This window comes from Chelonia mydas, chromosome 10 (assembly GCF_015237465.2).
Source record: "Chelonia mydas isolate rCheMyd1 chromosome 10, rCheMyd1.pri.v2, whole genome shotgun sequence".
Classification (NCBI taxonomy): Eukaryota; Metazoa; Chordata; order Testudines; family Cheloniidae; genus Chelonia; species Chelonia mydas.
Window position 1 is genome coordinate 70,831,524 of NC_051250.2, and position 15,764 is coordinate 70,847,287.

At 44.3% G+C, this 15,764-nt stretch overlaps 1 protein-coding gene across 16 annotated transcripts in view; it reads right to left on the reverse strand.

The window, feature by feature from the left end:
• Positions 1–15,764, reverse strand: part of AKAP13 (A-kinase anchoring protein 13) — a 323,045-nt gene that overhangs the window by 146,628 nt on the left and 160,653 nt on the right. For 8 of the 16 annotated variants that reach the window (XM_043524664.1, XM_043524670.1, XM_043524668.1 and 5 more), the window contains exons 7-8: positions 4,500–4,689; positions 3,985–4,101 (exon numbers count right to left, since the gene is read on the reverse strand). In XM_043524664.1, the coding sequence (XP_043380599.1) occupies positions 3,985–4,101; positions 4,500–4,689 (307 nt within the window). The remainder of the gene's footprint in view (positions 1–3,984; positions 4,102–4,499; positions 4,690–15,764) is intronic. The other 8 variants (XM_043524676.1, XM_043524674.1, XM_043524671.1 and 5 more) reach the window with 2 other exon arrangements.

The window sequence follows — 15,764 nt, forward strand, 5'->3', positions numbered from 1 at the left end:
TTCGGCAGCAGGTCCTTCAGTGCCGCCGAAGACCCGGAACCGGTTCTTCAGATTTTGGCAGCTCATCATTGACCGTGATCACATATCAGCTGAATGAGAACACCCCATGGAGATGAAGACAACTTGACACAACAGCTCTGAGACACATGGGACACTCCACTCATCTTAGTGTATGTTCCCACCCCTCTTTAGAGCCTATGATATACATGAAGTATACCTGTTCTCCACTCCCCATTCAAATGGGCAGGACTTCAGATCTTGGCTCACCTGAGAAAGATTGGGGTGGGGTGCTGTAGATGAGTATAGGCCCCCTAGATCCAGACACACACAAGGGTGGCAGTATGAGAGGCTCACAAACCCAGAGGGGCAAAGTTCCCCATAGCCCAGCTCATATGAGGGGGCCAGAAAGGGGGCTTAGAACTGCTAGAAAGATGACAGCCCCCCAGATCTGGACATACACAGGGAGGAGATAATGTGAGACTGACAAGTGCCCCTGCCCCATTCTCCCCTCTGCCACACACCCCCATAGCCCCCTTCCCACTGCACTACCCCTCCACTGCCCCTAACCACTGCCCCTAACCCCCAAGCCTCCTTCACCTGATCCGTCAATCTCTGTCCACCTTCCTCTTATCCCCCTTCTCATAACCACCCTCTCCTCGCTACAGCCCCAAACTCCCCTCCCGCAACTCACCCCACCACTCCCTGGAAATATTTGCATGGCTAATTTTTCCCCAAAGACTTTTGGAGACTTAGGCGGGTTGGGTGCACAATTGGGATGCATTGGCAGAGCTCAGGGTGCCACCCCCCTCTCACCTGAGCCCCCAACCTTTCTCGCCTCCCCACCACCATCATTTATCCCCTTCCCCATAATCCCACCTCCCCTCACTGCAACCCCCACCCCTCTCCCCATATTTCCCCACTTTTCCACCCCAATGCCCCTCACTTCCCAGGAAGCACTCACATGCCTAATTTCCCCCCCAAAATACTTTGATTCCATGATCCCCAAACTCAAATAGCCACTTATGCCTCACAAATTGTAGCAACCTCTGGCCCCTCAATTCAAAACTCCTTTTGTCTTAGGTGGTGGTTTGTGTTTAACATGTTGTTTAGTTATGTTCATGGCAGGATGAGTTCACAGCCATCAAGAGGTCTCTGATTCATCAGTAAGACTAAGATTTTGTCATGGCAATTTTTAGTAAAAGTCACAGACAGGTCATAGCCAATAACCCAAAATTCACAGAAGCCCCATGACCTGTCTGTGACTTTTACTAAAAATAACCCTGACGAAATAGGGAGTGGGGGGGTCCCCCAACCCCCACCGCTGTTGATGCTCACAGCGGCTGGGAGCGGCAGGCCCCCACTGCCCATGGAGGCTCAGAGCTCCAGGACTGGCAGCTAGGAGTTGACAGGGCCCCTTGCCCCAGCTCTGAACTCGGGGGCCCCCCACCACCCGCGTGGATGGGAGTTCCGGGGGCTGCCCGCCACCCGTGGAACTCCAGGGGCCGTCGCACCTGGGAGCTCTAAGGTGACCTGCTGCATGCGGCGTCTTGGACCTGTGGGGGCCCCTGCTGTGGCTCAGAGCTCCGGGAGTGGCTTGGAGCTCCAGGCAGATGCCTGGGAGTTGCAGGGCCCCCCGCGCACAGCTCAGAGCTCCAGGGCTGGCAGCTGGGAGCTGCATCCCACCCGCAGCTGAGAGCTCTGGTGCTCCCTCTGGCTGACAACTCCAGCCCCGTGGCTGAAGCAGAAAATGTCACAGAGGACTCTGGAAGTCACGGATTCCGTGACCTCCCAGGACATAATCGTAGCCTTAGTCATTACTACCTCTCAGTTTAACAGTACAACGCAGCAGAAGGAAACTGATTTTTTGGAGTTGGTGCTGTAACTTAGGACCCCCAATTTGGATCACTAATGCTACCCTGTGGCCCTATGCGGCACACCAAATTTCAAAGCTATCTAATTAACTATTTGGATTTTGGAGCACTTACAAGAGTCAAGCTTTGAAACATATAAAATGGTGGGAATGGAAGCCATTTAGTCATTTTTCTATATCAGTGCATGCACAGTGTAAATATGTACATTTCCTTAAATACCATTCTCAGTCTGGGTCTCCCAAAGATTTAGTGGATGCCATGCACTACTCTGGATAAAACTCAACAGATTGAGATCACTTTGACCTGCATCACATCAATAGTTTAATCCCTAGGTCTGGGCAAAGAAACCCACCTAGAAACCTTTTTTCAATGGCTATTTTTGGGGGGAGGGGTGCTTGTATCTCCAGAATCCCATGCTCATGTGACTCCAAATTTGGGTCTCTAATCCCACCAAGCACCCTCCCAGGCACACCAAAATTTTAAAAAAATCTGACTAAGCATGTCAGTTTTAGAGGACTTAGCAGTGTTAACCCTTAAACAGATATCATGATGCAACCTTAACTATAGGGGTGCTCCTGTGTCACTACAATGACAGACTAAGCTTCCTGGTGGGTTAGGATCCACATAAATAATTGGGAGATAGTGGGCACTGGCTGGAACTACTGCTCTACATGACGAAAGAACACACGACAGATCCATTTGTGTGGGTGTGCAAATGATCAAGTTCAAATGGAGTGTCGGCTGTCTGGTGGCTTCCACCCTGCAGCAGAGCACAGGGACTGCTCTACTGGTTTCCAGCCAATGCAGACAAACACAAACAAAAGTGACACTTGTTGTGGAACAAGCAAGGTTTTGAAACACAGAGGAAGTGGGAGCCCTCACATCCTCGCAGTGAAGTCACTCTGCTGATAGACTGAAAAATAGAGCCTTCTCCAGAGGAAGCCAACTGGCTTTCAGCTGAGCCTAAATGAAGTAATTGCAGGGCTGCTTTCCAAATTCAAATCAGATTAGATCTGAAGTGAAACAGGGCTGGAAAAAAATTCTAAACATAGCTTTTCTGATTTCATTGTCAGACAAAATGTACCCGTCAGGCATCTGCACTATCAAAAAGAAACGTGCTTGCTATGATAGACATATTTTATTGTCATCTGGTGGTAAGGGGAGGCAAAGTGAGGTGATTCCAATGCTCGCTTTGGTTTGCCACTTGTATCACCAGTATCTGCTGAAACCCAGAGTTACTACTGTTCTGTATTCAGTCGACAGTGAGGACTGCTGTTCAGAATGGTCAGTCTGCTAAATGTCAACTAGTAAAAATGAAAAATACTCCTCCAACCTCCTCCTTTTTATCTCTTAATGAAAAAGGAGTAGCAATATTTAAATATAACAACTCTGAGGGCTGTCACTCTTCAATGTAGACACTACCTATGCCGACAGGAGGGCTTCTCTCATTGGCGTAGGTAATCCAGTGCCCCGAGAGGTGGTAGTTAGGTCAACGGAAGAATTCTTTCATCGACCTAGTGCTGGTCTACACCAGGGGTTAGGTTGGTATAGCTCTCTCTCTCAGGAGTTTGATATTTCATATCCCTGTGAGACGTAGCTGTCCTGAAGTAAATTCCTAGTGTAGACCAGGCCTAGGATGGTGGAATTAAACACAAACATACAGACATCTGAAAGGAACGGTGGACACACAAGGAAAACTGCAGGGTTCTGCAGCAGCTGTAAAATCCTGACCACCATTTTGCATTTCACCCTCTGAACAGGGTCTCCCTGGCAGCCTCTTTCAAGCTCTGAGAGTGGAATTTTCCGAAGACCTCAGACTTGACCTAATTGCAGATCCTATGATCAAGCTCCCAGTGGCTTTAATTGGAGCCTTATCAGGCCAATGCCAAGTGCTTCTGAAAACCCCACCATGAACTCCTACAGCATTTAACAGGAGTGGACTCACCCTCAGAATCTTGCACTGAGGTATTAAAGAAGAGAATATAATGCTCTCACTACCGCTCCTCTGGCCCGTCCCCTCAACCGGAATGCTGCTTCCTGGCAGATCTATTAGTGTCTTCTCCTAAACAAACACATTCCCATCTCCCTAACCCCAGCCAGTACCCGAACCCACCTCACACTCCCCGCCCACTGACCCAACCACACTGCAGGGAGCTACCCTGTGCTCCAAGCAATGTTCTTCTGCCCTCAGGATATAACTGGCCTTCTCTTTGCAGGGATGAGTCAGGATCTGGAAGCAGAGAGAGGCAGAGTACGTGAGGAAGGAGGTGCAAGGCAGGATTTGCTTCTCCCTAGAGAGTCCTGACCGAGCTCCACCTCCCTGATGGCAGAAAACCTCCCTTCATCCTAACAATGCCTTTAGTAGAGCCCCACTCCCAAATCAGAGGAAAGCAGACAGTTCCCAGGTAAAATCCCCCCGGGCATTAGTTAATTATATCTAAGTTAAGAAACAGTTTCTTACTGTAACGGTGGTTCTTCGAGATGTGAAAGTCTAGTGTCATTTGTAAATCTCTATGTGAGCATTGCCTAGGTGCAAAGTTTCTTACAAGATACCTGTAAGCTCAAGATAACAGCAGTGGGCATCCCAGGTACATTTACACTCACTGTATTACCCTGTCCCTTTCTCACCGTGTGCTGGTGGCTCGCTATGTATTGCCGGAGCTGCTCTATGTCATGCTCCATGCTGGCCTTTGCTCCTTCCTTGGCTTCAGCCGTTAGCGTATAAACATTCAGCCCAAGGTGGTATTTCACACAGTAGTCCCCCGAGTGCACTATATGAGACAAAGTGCTCCAAGAGTCCGGTTCACCAGCTTCCTCTCTGAAATAAAACAAACCCAGGTTAATACACAAACGAGGCTGAAACGCTGGGATGCAGTGACACACATGCCATTCCTCGGTCTTGATACTCATCTAGTTAATGGCCCAACCAAAAGAGTCTACAGGGCGGTTTATTCTGCAGGCTAGAAGGTCAGGCCAAGAAATACATACGCTCCCCAATCTTGGCAGAGGGAAATGAACTGGAGTTGAGAGTTAGAGTCGATGACAAGCTCCATCCCAAAAAGTCCTGCCAAGTCTTATCGACTTGGAGTTTCCAAGCTGTCAGAAGGTTATAGCAAGTAGCGATGAAGGGCAAAGTGAATTTAATGCAGACCAAGGTGGCCAGATTGACAGCCCTAGAGTGGGAACTGTCTCCTAATCTATGGAATAAGGACTATAGGCAAGCGACATGACAACTTTTATGACAAAAACATTCCTCCAGGGATCGGACAGATAATAAACTCACTTCACAGAGTGCAAGTGACCATTATGTGGTAGCAACTTTCATTCACTACTGAACTGGACTTGATTTGAATGGCTGGCCTAAAGGGGAAGATATTATCTGACCATTCTTACATAACCGTTAGGACACCAATATCCTGAGACATCAAGTCCCTCTACACTAGGATTATTGATTTAACTATAGAGCTGCCATTTTGTCAGTTAACAGTAACAAAATCTTTAATAAAGGTCAGTCCGGGAGGAGTGGGGGGGGGGTACAGACTATGCCGTTGTCTCCATTAGCACAGAGCTTTAAAGTTATAACTAAATTACATTCTTATTTACATAAAACGAACACAGTAATGGTCAAAATACTGCCACCTTCACTACAAACTTCAGAGCATGACTACACTGACAGAAGAACAGAGGCACACCCATATGGAACTTTTCCTGTCTCTAACTGTTAGAAAAATTGTTATGATACTAACTGTTAACATGAGCTCAGATACCACAGTAAATGGCACCGTTTAAGAACTGGAACTGAATAGAGAAGAGTCAAGTAGAATTTCCATTAAGGTTACAAGCCAAATTCAGGCCTAGCAGAAATTTGCATTTGAGTGATGCCTGAGATAAGACTGAATTTGAATCTAAAAGTATAAATCATACCGACGTGCTGTGCTGTCTCACAGTGTGATTGGCCCTTTAAGGGGAGTGGGGCCCAACCACAGGTGTGATAGACCAGCTACCTTCCAGCTGAGGCAGATCAGTCAGGAATCGGAACCCAGATGTTTAAAGGTATTTAGACATGACTGTGCTCAGCATTCCAATGTCTAACAGATTTAGGAGCCTAAATCCAATTTTCAAATGTCATGTAAGGAGCCTAAATCCCATGAACCGTCAATAAGATTTTGGCTCCAAAGTGCTGAAATCTCTTTTTTAAAATGAGATTTGGGCTATGTCTACACTGCGCTTTTGTCATTATATCTTTTGTCACTCAGGGGTGTGAAAAAACACCCCCCCGAATGACAAAAGTTTTGGCGCCGAAAAGCAGCAGTGTGGACAGAGCTTTGTCGGTGGGAGACGCGCTTCCGGCGACAGAGTGGCTATCTTACATGGCGTGGCTGCAGTGGCACAGCCGTGCTGTTGTAAGGTGTGCAGTGTAGACATAGCCTTCGGCTCGTAAATCAGTGGCGCAAATATTCAATCTGCATTTGCTATGTGACAAAGTGCTGGAGAATGATGGGAGAGTGGTCCACGCCTTTGTGGATTATGCTAAGGCATTTGATAGCATACGACACAAACCTCTTCGGGCAGTCCTGTGGCTGGTCGGAGCTGGGGAAAATGTAGTAAGGCTTATAACAAATCTCTATGAAAACAAGATGGCTTCAGTGTGCATGAGCAACGTGGTTGGTTTGACTTGAGGATAGATGTCAGACAGGGCTGCATGCTACCTGCACTTTACCTGTAGCCTACAGGAGGGCACACCTGTCAGTGGACAAAAAATTAGTCATCTGTGTTTCACCAATGATGTTAATCAGATAGGACTGCTGCCAAGAAGAGGGGCTCAAATTGCTGGAAAGAGTAGTGGTAGAAGTAGAGATGTTAGATCTAAAGGTATCACATGAAAAGACAAAGACAATAGTAACATCTAAATCTGCTGGAAAAGTGAGATACTTCTAATCCAAATCTGAAGAGGCATTGGAGCGTGGTGAGCACTTCAAATAACTAGGTAGCATGACGACAAGAGACTCTAAACATCACTTCGAGATTTGACATAGAACTGGACTCATGACTGCTGCTCTAGCGACCCTCAGACACATTTGGAGAAACAAACATATTACCATGAAGTGTTAAATTAAACTGCTGCAGTTTCTTGCCTTCAGCATCTTGCTATATGCAAACAAGACATGAACGCTAAGGAAACAGGATAGTAAGAAGCTTTCTGCTTTTAAATTGAAATTCTGCAGGCAATTGCTGTGTATTAGCTAAACCTCACACAGGACTAATGAGGACCTAATCACCCAAATTTACAGCATAATTAGAGTGATACTGTATATTAAGATAATCAGACAAAGAACACTTGAGTTTGCAGGACACATGGGTCAGATGAACGGAGGAAGATGGCCAAAGAACGTTTTGCAGGGACTGATGCAAGGTGCCAAGGGGTGCCCATGGCGAGCATGGGTTGACGATGTGGTTGATTGGATGGAATGCAGTACAGCGCGCTTCTCGAAGCTGCATGACGACTCTGAAATGTGGAGGAAGATCACATGCCAATGACTTCCATATACTGTGGTTACTGTTTCTTTTGATGTGATTGCATGCACTTTCCACTGTGGGAGAACGTGTATATATGTTGCAGTAAATCAGTTAGGTGTGCAATTTTGACCGCAGCAATGCCCAAATACCTTCAAAAATCTGTGCCCAGGTGATTATAAAAACCCAGCAAGTAGCCCGGTGAGGCAGAGAGATGTCAGGAGCAGGGACGCTCTGGCAAGAAGCCCCTAGGTCAAAGGGGAAGAGCTACAGGAAACAGGCTGGCTCCAGTGGCAGGCCCTGGAGCAGGGTGACTCTCAGGCAAACAGCCAGTAGAGTAGAAACCTGTAGGGACTAGCTCCCCGCAGGAAACTCAAGATTCAGGGGAAGGGACGATGGATGTACTGTACTAGTTTTATGTAGAAGAACCACAGCAGAAGCCCTGAGGAAACAGGACTGAATCAGAATCCGCACATGATGTCACTCTTTCCTAGGCTGGAGAGACAGGCCAGCAGCCTATAGGCTGCTATTTTGGAAAGTAAGCATCTTGGTTAAACAGCTAGCCCTGAACCCACAAACATTTATATAAGTGCTTAGTTTTAGTCATGTGACTAGTCTCACTAACCTCAATGGGACTACCCACATGCTTAAAGTTAAGCATGTGCATGTTTGTAGGATCGAGGCCTTAGTCTGAAGTTTGCTGAGGTTTTTTTGCCCTCTGTCAAGTTTCATTTTGAACCAGAAACGAGTTCAGGGAACTGATGAGACACCGGTTTCTCAGCAAGAAGCACTTTCCATTAATGGCCAGATTGTGGCTCATCTTGTCACGGTGGCATATGGTGGCCGTGCTGGCTAATCACCCTATGAGTAATCATATCACTTTCACAATAGGGAAAACAGCCACTGTGGGGCTGATACTTTCCCCTCCAGTGCATGTGGGTGGGAGTGGAGCGGGAGGAGTGGAGCCTTGACTTCATCATACTGTGTGCCAGCTAAGCCAGCTGCACTGGTGTGCTGGGGACATATGATGTGTCAGGTATATGGCTCTGCAGGGTACGTCCCTGCCAGAGCAAGTGTGGCAGGGGGACTGGGAGGCGGGCAGTTGAGGCAGTTTTCTTCACTAGGAAAAAAGATGTGTAGTTAACTTGAGTCAGTGGCACAAGTTAAAATCCTAGAAAAGACAAGGCCATTTGTAGTTCTCACACAAGTTATCAGGTCAAGTTCAAGGCTGTGGTGGAGCTTAGGGTGTACCTCAACCTGCTAACTCATGTAAAAAGTACAAATTGCTTTAACTTCATAAGGATTTTATCTTGCATAAGGCCTGGTCTACACTACATAGTTAGGTGAACGTAAGGCAGCTTATGTCGACCTAATCATATCAGTGTCTACAGTATAGCCTTGTCTCACCAATGTAAGTGCCCTACTATAATGACATAACTCCACCTCCACAAGAGGTGCAAGGCTTATGTCGGTGTAGTTAGGACTATGGAGTGTCTGCATAGACACTATTATTTACATGGTCTGTTCCCTCTCTTGTCAATTTCACGGCTCCAGTGGAGCTGTGAAATTGACGAGAAAGTGGGCAACTAGAGCCCAACTGCCCCTCCCCCCCCATACCTCCTGGGAGCTGGACCCCACTCCCCTCTGGGAGCCAGGGCAAGAATGGATCCCACTCCCAGCTGCGAGCCGTGGGCGGCTAAACCCTGCTCCCAGCAGGGAACAGGGAGGCATGGGGGGGGGGGGGGGGGCAGCTGGGCTCCCGGCAGGAAGCTCCCAGTGCAGCTGAGAGACCTGGCTCTCAGCTCCCCACACTGCCCCTCTTAGGTCACTGGAAGCACTCCTGGTGAGGATGCACATCACTGACTCAAGGAGAGTCATGTGGACATGCACCATCACAAAAAATTACTGTGGCTGCTGTAAATCGACTTAAGTTTTTAATGTAGACATACCCTTAGTTAATTGAAGTTAAGAACACGCCCTTCTTCCCTAGTGAAAACAAGGCCTGAGCCACATTCTGATTCCCAGGTTTCTTCTGGGGCAGTGCAATTACAAACTACTTCATACGTCAGATGCATGGCAAAGCTATGGTTGTGCCCTAAATGATGAAGGAATTCAAATACTAAAACTAATGCACTCCACTGAGAAATATGTCCATTAGGCCTCACAAAATTACAGGCACATTTACGAACATTTCTATTCAGTGTCTATACATGCCATTTTGAGTCCTTACGATAAAAACAGTAACCCTTTTAGCAGGTTAATGAGTACTCAAGGAAACTACTCGAGGAAGGCAAGTCCACTGGATACTGTTATATAAGTTACCATGCAATTTAGAAGAAACATCTAAGTCTCTGAAGTGAAGCAGAAATGAAGAAATGGATCTCTATCAACTTTGGCAGTAAGACAGTGGGCACTGTCAGGTGGGGCTACCCTGAGACAGTTTAATACACTTTACATTAATACACTATATATATTGCAAGGAACAATCCTGTACTGACAGTGATTTATGGACTAGCTGCCTTAACAGATTTTTTTCTAATTTCTATGACTCACTTCAAATTAATCTATTATTCATCCAAATCAAGCCCAGTCTAAATGGACCTGATTCTCCTCCCTTTTTCCACAGTGTAACTCAATTGACTTCAATGGAATTACTCCTGGTTTATTCAGAATCAATATTGCAACAAAGAAACAGAAGGTAATGTACAGTTTTCTATTATAAATGGCTGTTTCAACTTCTGTAAAACCGACCATCAAACCCCTGCAATCCAAGTTATTTTATGCTTTTAATAGCTCAGTTAACTGAATAAATGGCCCTTCTTTATCAAGGAAACACAGACATTTCTGTCTGAGCTATTTTTCTTTTCAGCTGTCATATATGAGAAATCACTGTACTTAGAGCAGCTTTCAGAATACAATGAAGCAGTCATCGTGAAAAGCCCATTCACCAATTCATGAGAGCAACATCAGCGAGATTAAAGAGAACTAAGCGCAACAGCCTTTGTCAATTTCCGATCAGCTTCAAGTATATTTGCAAGCATCTTCAAACAGGCATCCACAAAGCAATCTACAGAATTCAGGATTATAAATGACACCGAATGACTTCACAAACATCAGAATTCAGAAATGAATTACAGAGTAACTATGCCTACCTGTTTGCCTCTAATGAAATTCACCAACTTCACAGAAGTATGCCAAATTTATTCAAATAATTACTTCCACATACAAAGAAAATAATTTCTTTCATATACAAATTTCATGCTGTATGTTAAACTGAACATTTCCATAACGGTGCGTAAATCTTATTAAGTAGCAAATTACAGCTCACACCCAGGCAGTTGCAGGGGACTTTTGGCTCAGTATGAAACAACAGTCATATGTACCATGCCCACATGAAACAAAGATATAACTGATGGCTTGCATCTACCACCCTTACTCCATGAGTTGTCCCATTGAGGACCATGATGAGTCTTCAGCTAATGGGACTCCTCCCAGAGGAAGATACTGCCACAGTTCAGGGCAACTGCACTTGTAGTTCCCCTTTGTATCCCAGCAAAGGCACCCATTCTTAGGCTTCCAGCTCCCCAGCTGTCCCTCTCTTGAGCAGAGACCTGCATCTCACTCCCTGCTGACTGGGGGTTTTCCAGGCTGTGAGTTCCCCAGCAAGTCAGACTGCCTAAGCAGGCCTGCTTTGCTTTCTCCTCAGAGGCTATAAACAGAGTAACTGCCCATAGACATAAGCTACCCATAGCTTTCCCTAAGCAAGCAAATTTATTCCCAAGGTGAAAGCATTACAGAGAAAAACACCTCCCCCGCCCCGCCGCGCGGAAAAAAAAAAGCCCTGCGCACGTGCTAAGAAGCTTACCGGAGATCATCCCAACTCTGACAAGGGCTCTGGGAGGAGTCAGTCCCTCAACCCCACTGAAGGGTTTTTTCTGTGGTTACAAATTCATAAAACCTTTTGCTCAGAACCAGAATGCCCATGAATTTCAGAGTAATTTTTTATATAGTTTAGGCCTCTGATCTTGCCCTCACATAACAGGTGATCAGATTACAAAGATTCCCCACCCAGGGCAAAGCTTCAAAAGGCTGGTTTCTTCCATAACCAGATAGGGTACACTTGCACACCTTTCCTCCCTAGAGACTTCTTTGGAAACCAACTTAACTTTGAAAGCTCATTTTTTGTCTAGCACATTGCTTCAGATAAAAATATTATCCACCCTTTCCTGTCAGTGTGTAACTATAAAGTAGACAACACCAGCAATGGGAAAGGAAATTTAAATTTACTGTGCTAGTCCCTTCCTCATCTTGGAATTCCTCAACTTGGAATTTGCATTTTTACACAGAATCTTTAATTTTTACATTTTGTGAATAAACAAAAACATATATTAACTATTAAGTAAATTTTACTGAAAGTACCAGTGTCACCCATTCAACGTGCACAGCCTTCCCCTCCTGTGGTGGATATTTGAATGTGCTTTAAATTTACATAGTTAAACATATTCTAATAAATTATTTTTGGCATATAAAATTTATTCAACGGTGTACAGGGGTTCATCTTTTAATGCATCTCAAATTTTACTTCAGCCTCCAGATATGAGTAATTAAAGTTATGAAAAGATGCTGAAAACTTTATAAATCACTCCTAAAGACCATGTCACTGCGTTTGGCAAGGACAAATTTCACGCTGACGGTAATGTGCTGTTCAGTGCTGTAGGCAGCAAGGCTGTAGGCTACATTCTAAGGCAGACAAATACAAATGGCAATTTATTTTATTAGAATGATCGATGGCACTGGTAGGATTTGAACTTGCTTAAAAATTGTAAGTATATCAATAAAACATTGTGTTCAACTGAATATTGTGGCTAGGGAAACTAAAGCTCAGAGTTTCATTTTAATCACAGAAAAACCACAGATTTTTATGTTTTTTTTTTAATCAGAGAATTTTGGGTTTTTTATCACGGAAAACTAGGATCCCTGTTGATCAGATCTATGCAGTCAGAGTATCCACACAGCACTGAATAAAGTTCAAGCATAAAAACTGGGATGAATTCTCTGCTCTCAGTCCCTGTTTTGGTTGTTCCAAAATCCTAGTCAGAGAAAAGATATTCCTGGAGGGAAGAAATTTCTCTTTGAGAACAGATGAACAGTGTTTGCAGCCAATAAGGAAAAAATATTTACCAGGCCATCCTGCAGCTACAGAAACATCTCAGATTAGGATGCAAGCCCAAAATGGAGTGAGAGCCAAAGCAATTAACCCAAATCACTGCTATCACCAAAATAATTCAGGCCATGACATACTGAATCCAAGAAACGAATTAGACTGGTCACACCCTAGCGCAGTTAGTACATTTGAAATGTAGAACAGCACAATCTATTTTCATGTCCAAAGGCTGCCCAAGTAGATCGTTTGCGCTTCCCTGGTGAAGAGCAAGCACTTAAGTAACAAAATAACAGATTTAACATGGCAGAGCAAATAGGATGGCTCTGCGTCGCTATCTCTGCAACGGAAAGAGATAGAAATCTGCAGCTGTACAGCAAGTCTTAGAACTTCCTGCAAATACTGATGAGATATTTTTTAAAGAAGAGCGAGAAGGGGAAAACAAAATGTGCTTCAAAAACAGAGAGACGCATTTGCAATTGGACTCTGAGGTCCTAAGTGCAAAGTTTCAGATACTGAGTTGCACAGGTTTGAAAATCATATGGAGTCCACGCACCATGTGAGTAATTCTGAAGGATAAAGACTTCCCAGTATGCAGGGGAACACAGAGAAAGAGAGAGAGAGAGAGAGAGAAAGCGTGGATTGGTGAGTTCAATAGATGCTTGTGTTAGGAAAGAATTATCCAACATCTTTCAAAAACAAGCCAAGAAAGTTGTGCTGGAGCTCAACATGTTATTTCCTGGGGTTAGCCCGTTCAGACTTTCACATTCTGGAGCTGGACTTTGACTCAAACAAGGCAAAAATTAACAGTGTTGCCAACTCTCATAATTTGACTACTCTCATGATATCTGATTATTATTCTGAAATCCCCAACTCCCTGATTCATGTGATTAATGAGATAATCTCAGATGGTTTTTTAGTATGTTTCTAGCCCTCACGGCTGTGAAGAAAAGCTGGACAACATGAACTTTAAACTCTCAAATACCAGAAAGCAGATAAAAACACACCACTTTTTTTTTTAATTAATCTTATGATTTTTCATCACTTGGTGTTGGGAAATGGCAATACTGGATTAAGCACTAGACAATCTATTCAGATTTTAGTGAGCGCTCTTTGACAGAACAGTGCAAACAACTTCAGTAAAGCTCATAGTTAGATCCTTCGCTATTGAAATTTAACGACACTGATGACAGAGTCACCATTAAAAAGTCAACATTTCCGCAAAGCTACCAGAGTGGTATATCAGATCCCAGAGCATTTCCCTAGTCCTAGAAAGGAATTCTATTATGTGGTTGCTCTGGGTAAATAACTTTTAATGGTAAGAACTATAGTTACTTATTCTAGCAAATACTATCACTGCGGAGAGGACACGATACCTCACAGCTGAAATGGTATTCACTACCATTGTGCAGAGGCAATGCAAAATAATCTGGAAATATAGCCTCTCAGAACTACAATAAAGCAGAACTTTAATACTCACCAATGACATTTTCAAAAAAGTTGTATGGGTTAAGGGACCCACTGCAACATGCTCAGGTGATTAACTTTTCACCAACTACCACACCCGACTCTGTGCGGGTATGGATATGGGTATGTGAGAGTTTGTGTATATGTGAGAGAGAGAGAGAGATTCACATTTTAGGTGCCTCCAGAAATATGTAGGAAAGCAGCAGCAAATACATTTGTTAGTGCCCTAAGAATACGTTATGGACTACTCGCTAGTTTGAATGCTTTCCGAGGTGGCAAGAAAGAGTTAAAAATTTACTTGTGTAATAGTGACTAATTCCTTACCATACTGCATATGGAAGTGAACAGCAGCAGGGTAGAAGATTAGGACACTAATAATTCTGGATTGTGTAACCACTGCTCCCCAGTAAAAGGTGAAATGTTAAACACATGGTTTCAAAATGCCTTACACTGTAATCTGGGAAACGTTCAGACCACTGATCAAATACCAGACAATATAAAATTCCTCTCAGAAAGGTGGTTTAATTTGCATCCCTTCTTTAATAAAATGTTCACAGACTTTCATATCCTCAGATAGTGAGCAAAATTATTTTCAGTGCAATTCAAATTATACTTTTTCCCACAAAGGGACTACACTCTTTTAAACCAAGTATTTTTCAGGCTTCAATGCGGGCTGTAAAATAAGAAATCAAAACAGCAACACTGATATGATATATACTTGCAAGCAAAGCAGTTCACATACTATAAATTCCATAAGACATAATTGCCATAAGAATTAAATTAATTCTTCCTTTTGTTTTATATTCATACCAACTATCTTGAATTCAAAAAGATTGGTGCCTCTTGGCATTCACCTCTAGAGATCCAATACTGTACCACTCAACATTACTTAAGGAACCGAAATAGCCTATTAAAGGCAATTAGTGAAGAAAAGGGATGGCCGAATTTTGCATAGCTGATGGTCTCATTGGAAAATTAGGGTAAGTCTGGGAGCTGCATGTATTTAGGATAAAATGGAGCAGATTCACCCAACCTCATCTTTAATACACAGGTGTGGCCAACGGAAACTACTTCGGCATGCAATGTTCTACCTGTAGCCAAACAAAGGTTTCTCTGGTCAAGATGAGCATTGCATAATGAGAAATGTTGTCTCTGCAGGACACACCTACATAATGAACATGAGCATGACTACAGGCTATGTTAGAACTCTATGGAAGGCTGAGTTTTGCTTGCAAGCCACCCCTTCGACTATATCTGATATAGGAGAATCTTATTCTTACTCTTGCTTGTCCCCAGCCCTCTCCTTTCCCTTGAGGGAGGTGGGAGATCTTCCCCTCACAGTCTTTTTTGACTTCTTGATTGGAGCTGTGGAGGGAGACCTATGCCGGCCACGGTGCTCGGTGTGGAGTCGGACCACTGCTCCGGTGCCGGAATGATTGTCAACTTCATTAGGAGTGCTTTTAGAAGGATATCGCACTCCTTCTTCATCTTAGGTTTGAAGGACTTGCAGATACAACACCTGTCACTTATGTGCCCCTCACGTAAGCACCAAAGGCAGCAGTTATGTGGATGGCTGATGGGCACAGGCCATTTGCAGCGATCGCAGGGCTTAAAGCCTGGGTACTGGGGCATGCCCTGTCCCCTGGCTGAGTCCCATTCGAGACTACGAGAACTTCAAGTACTACTACTAAGGGTAACTAACTGTAACAACAACTATCTACAACTATACTACAAGTTCTAGGAACAGAGAA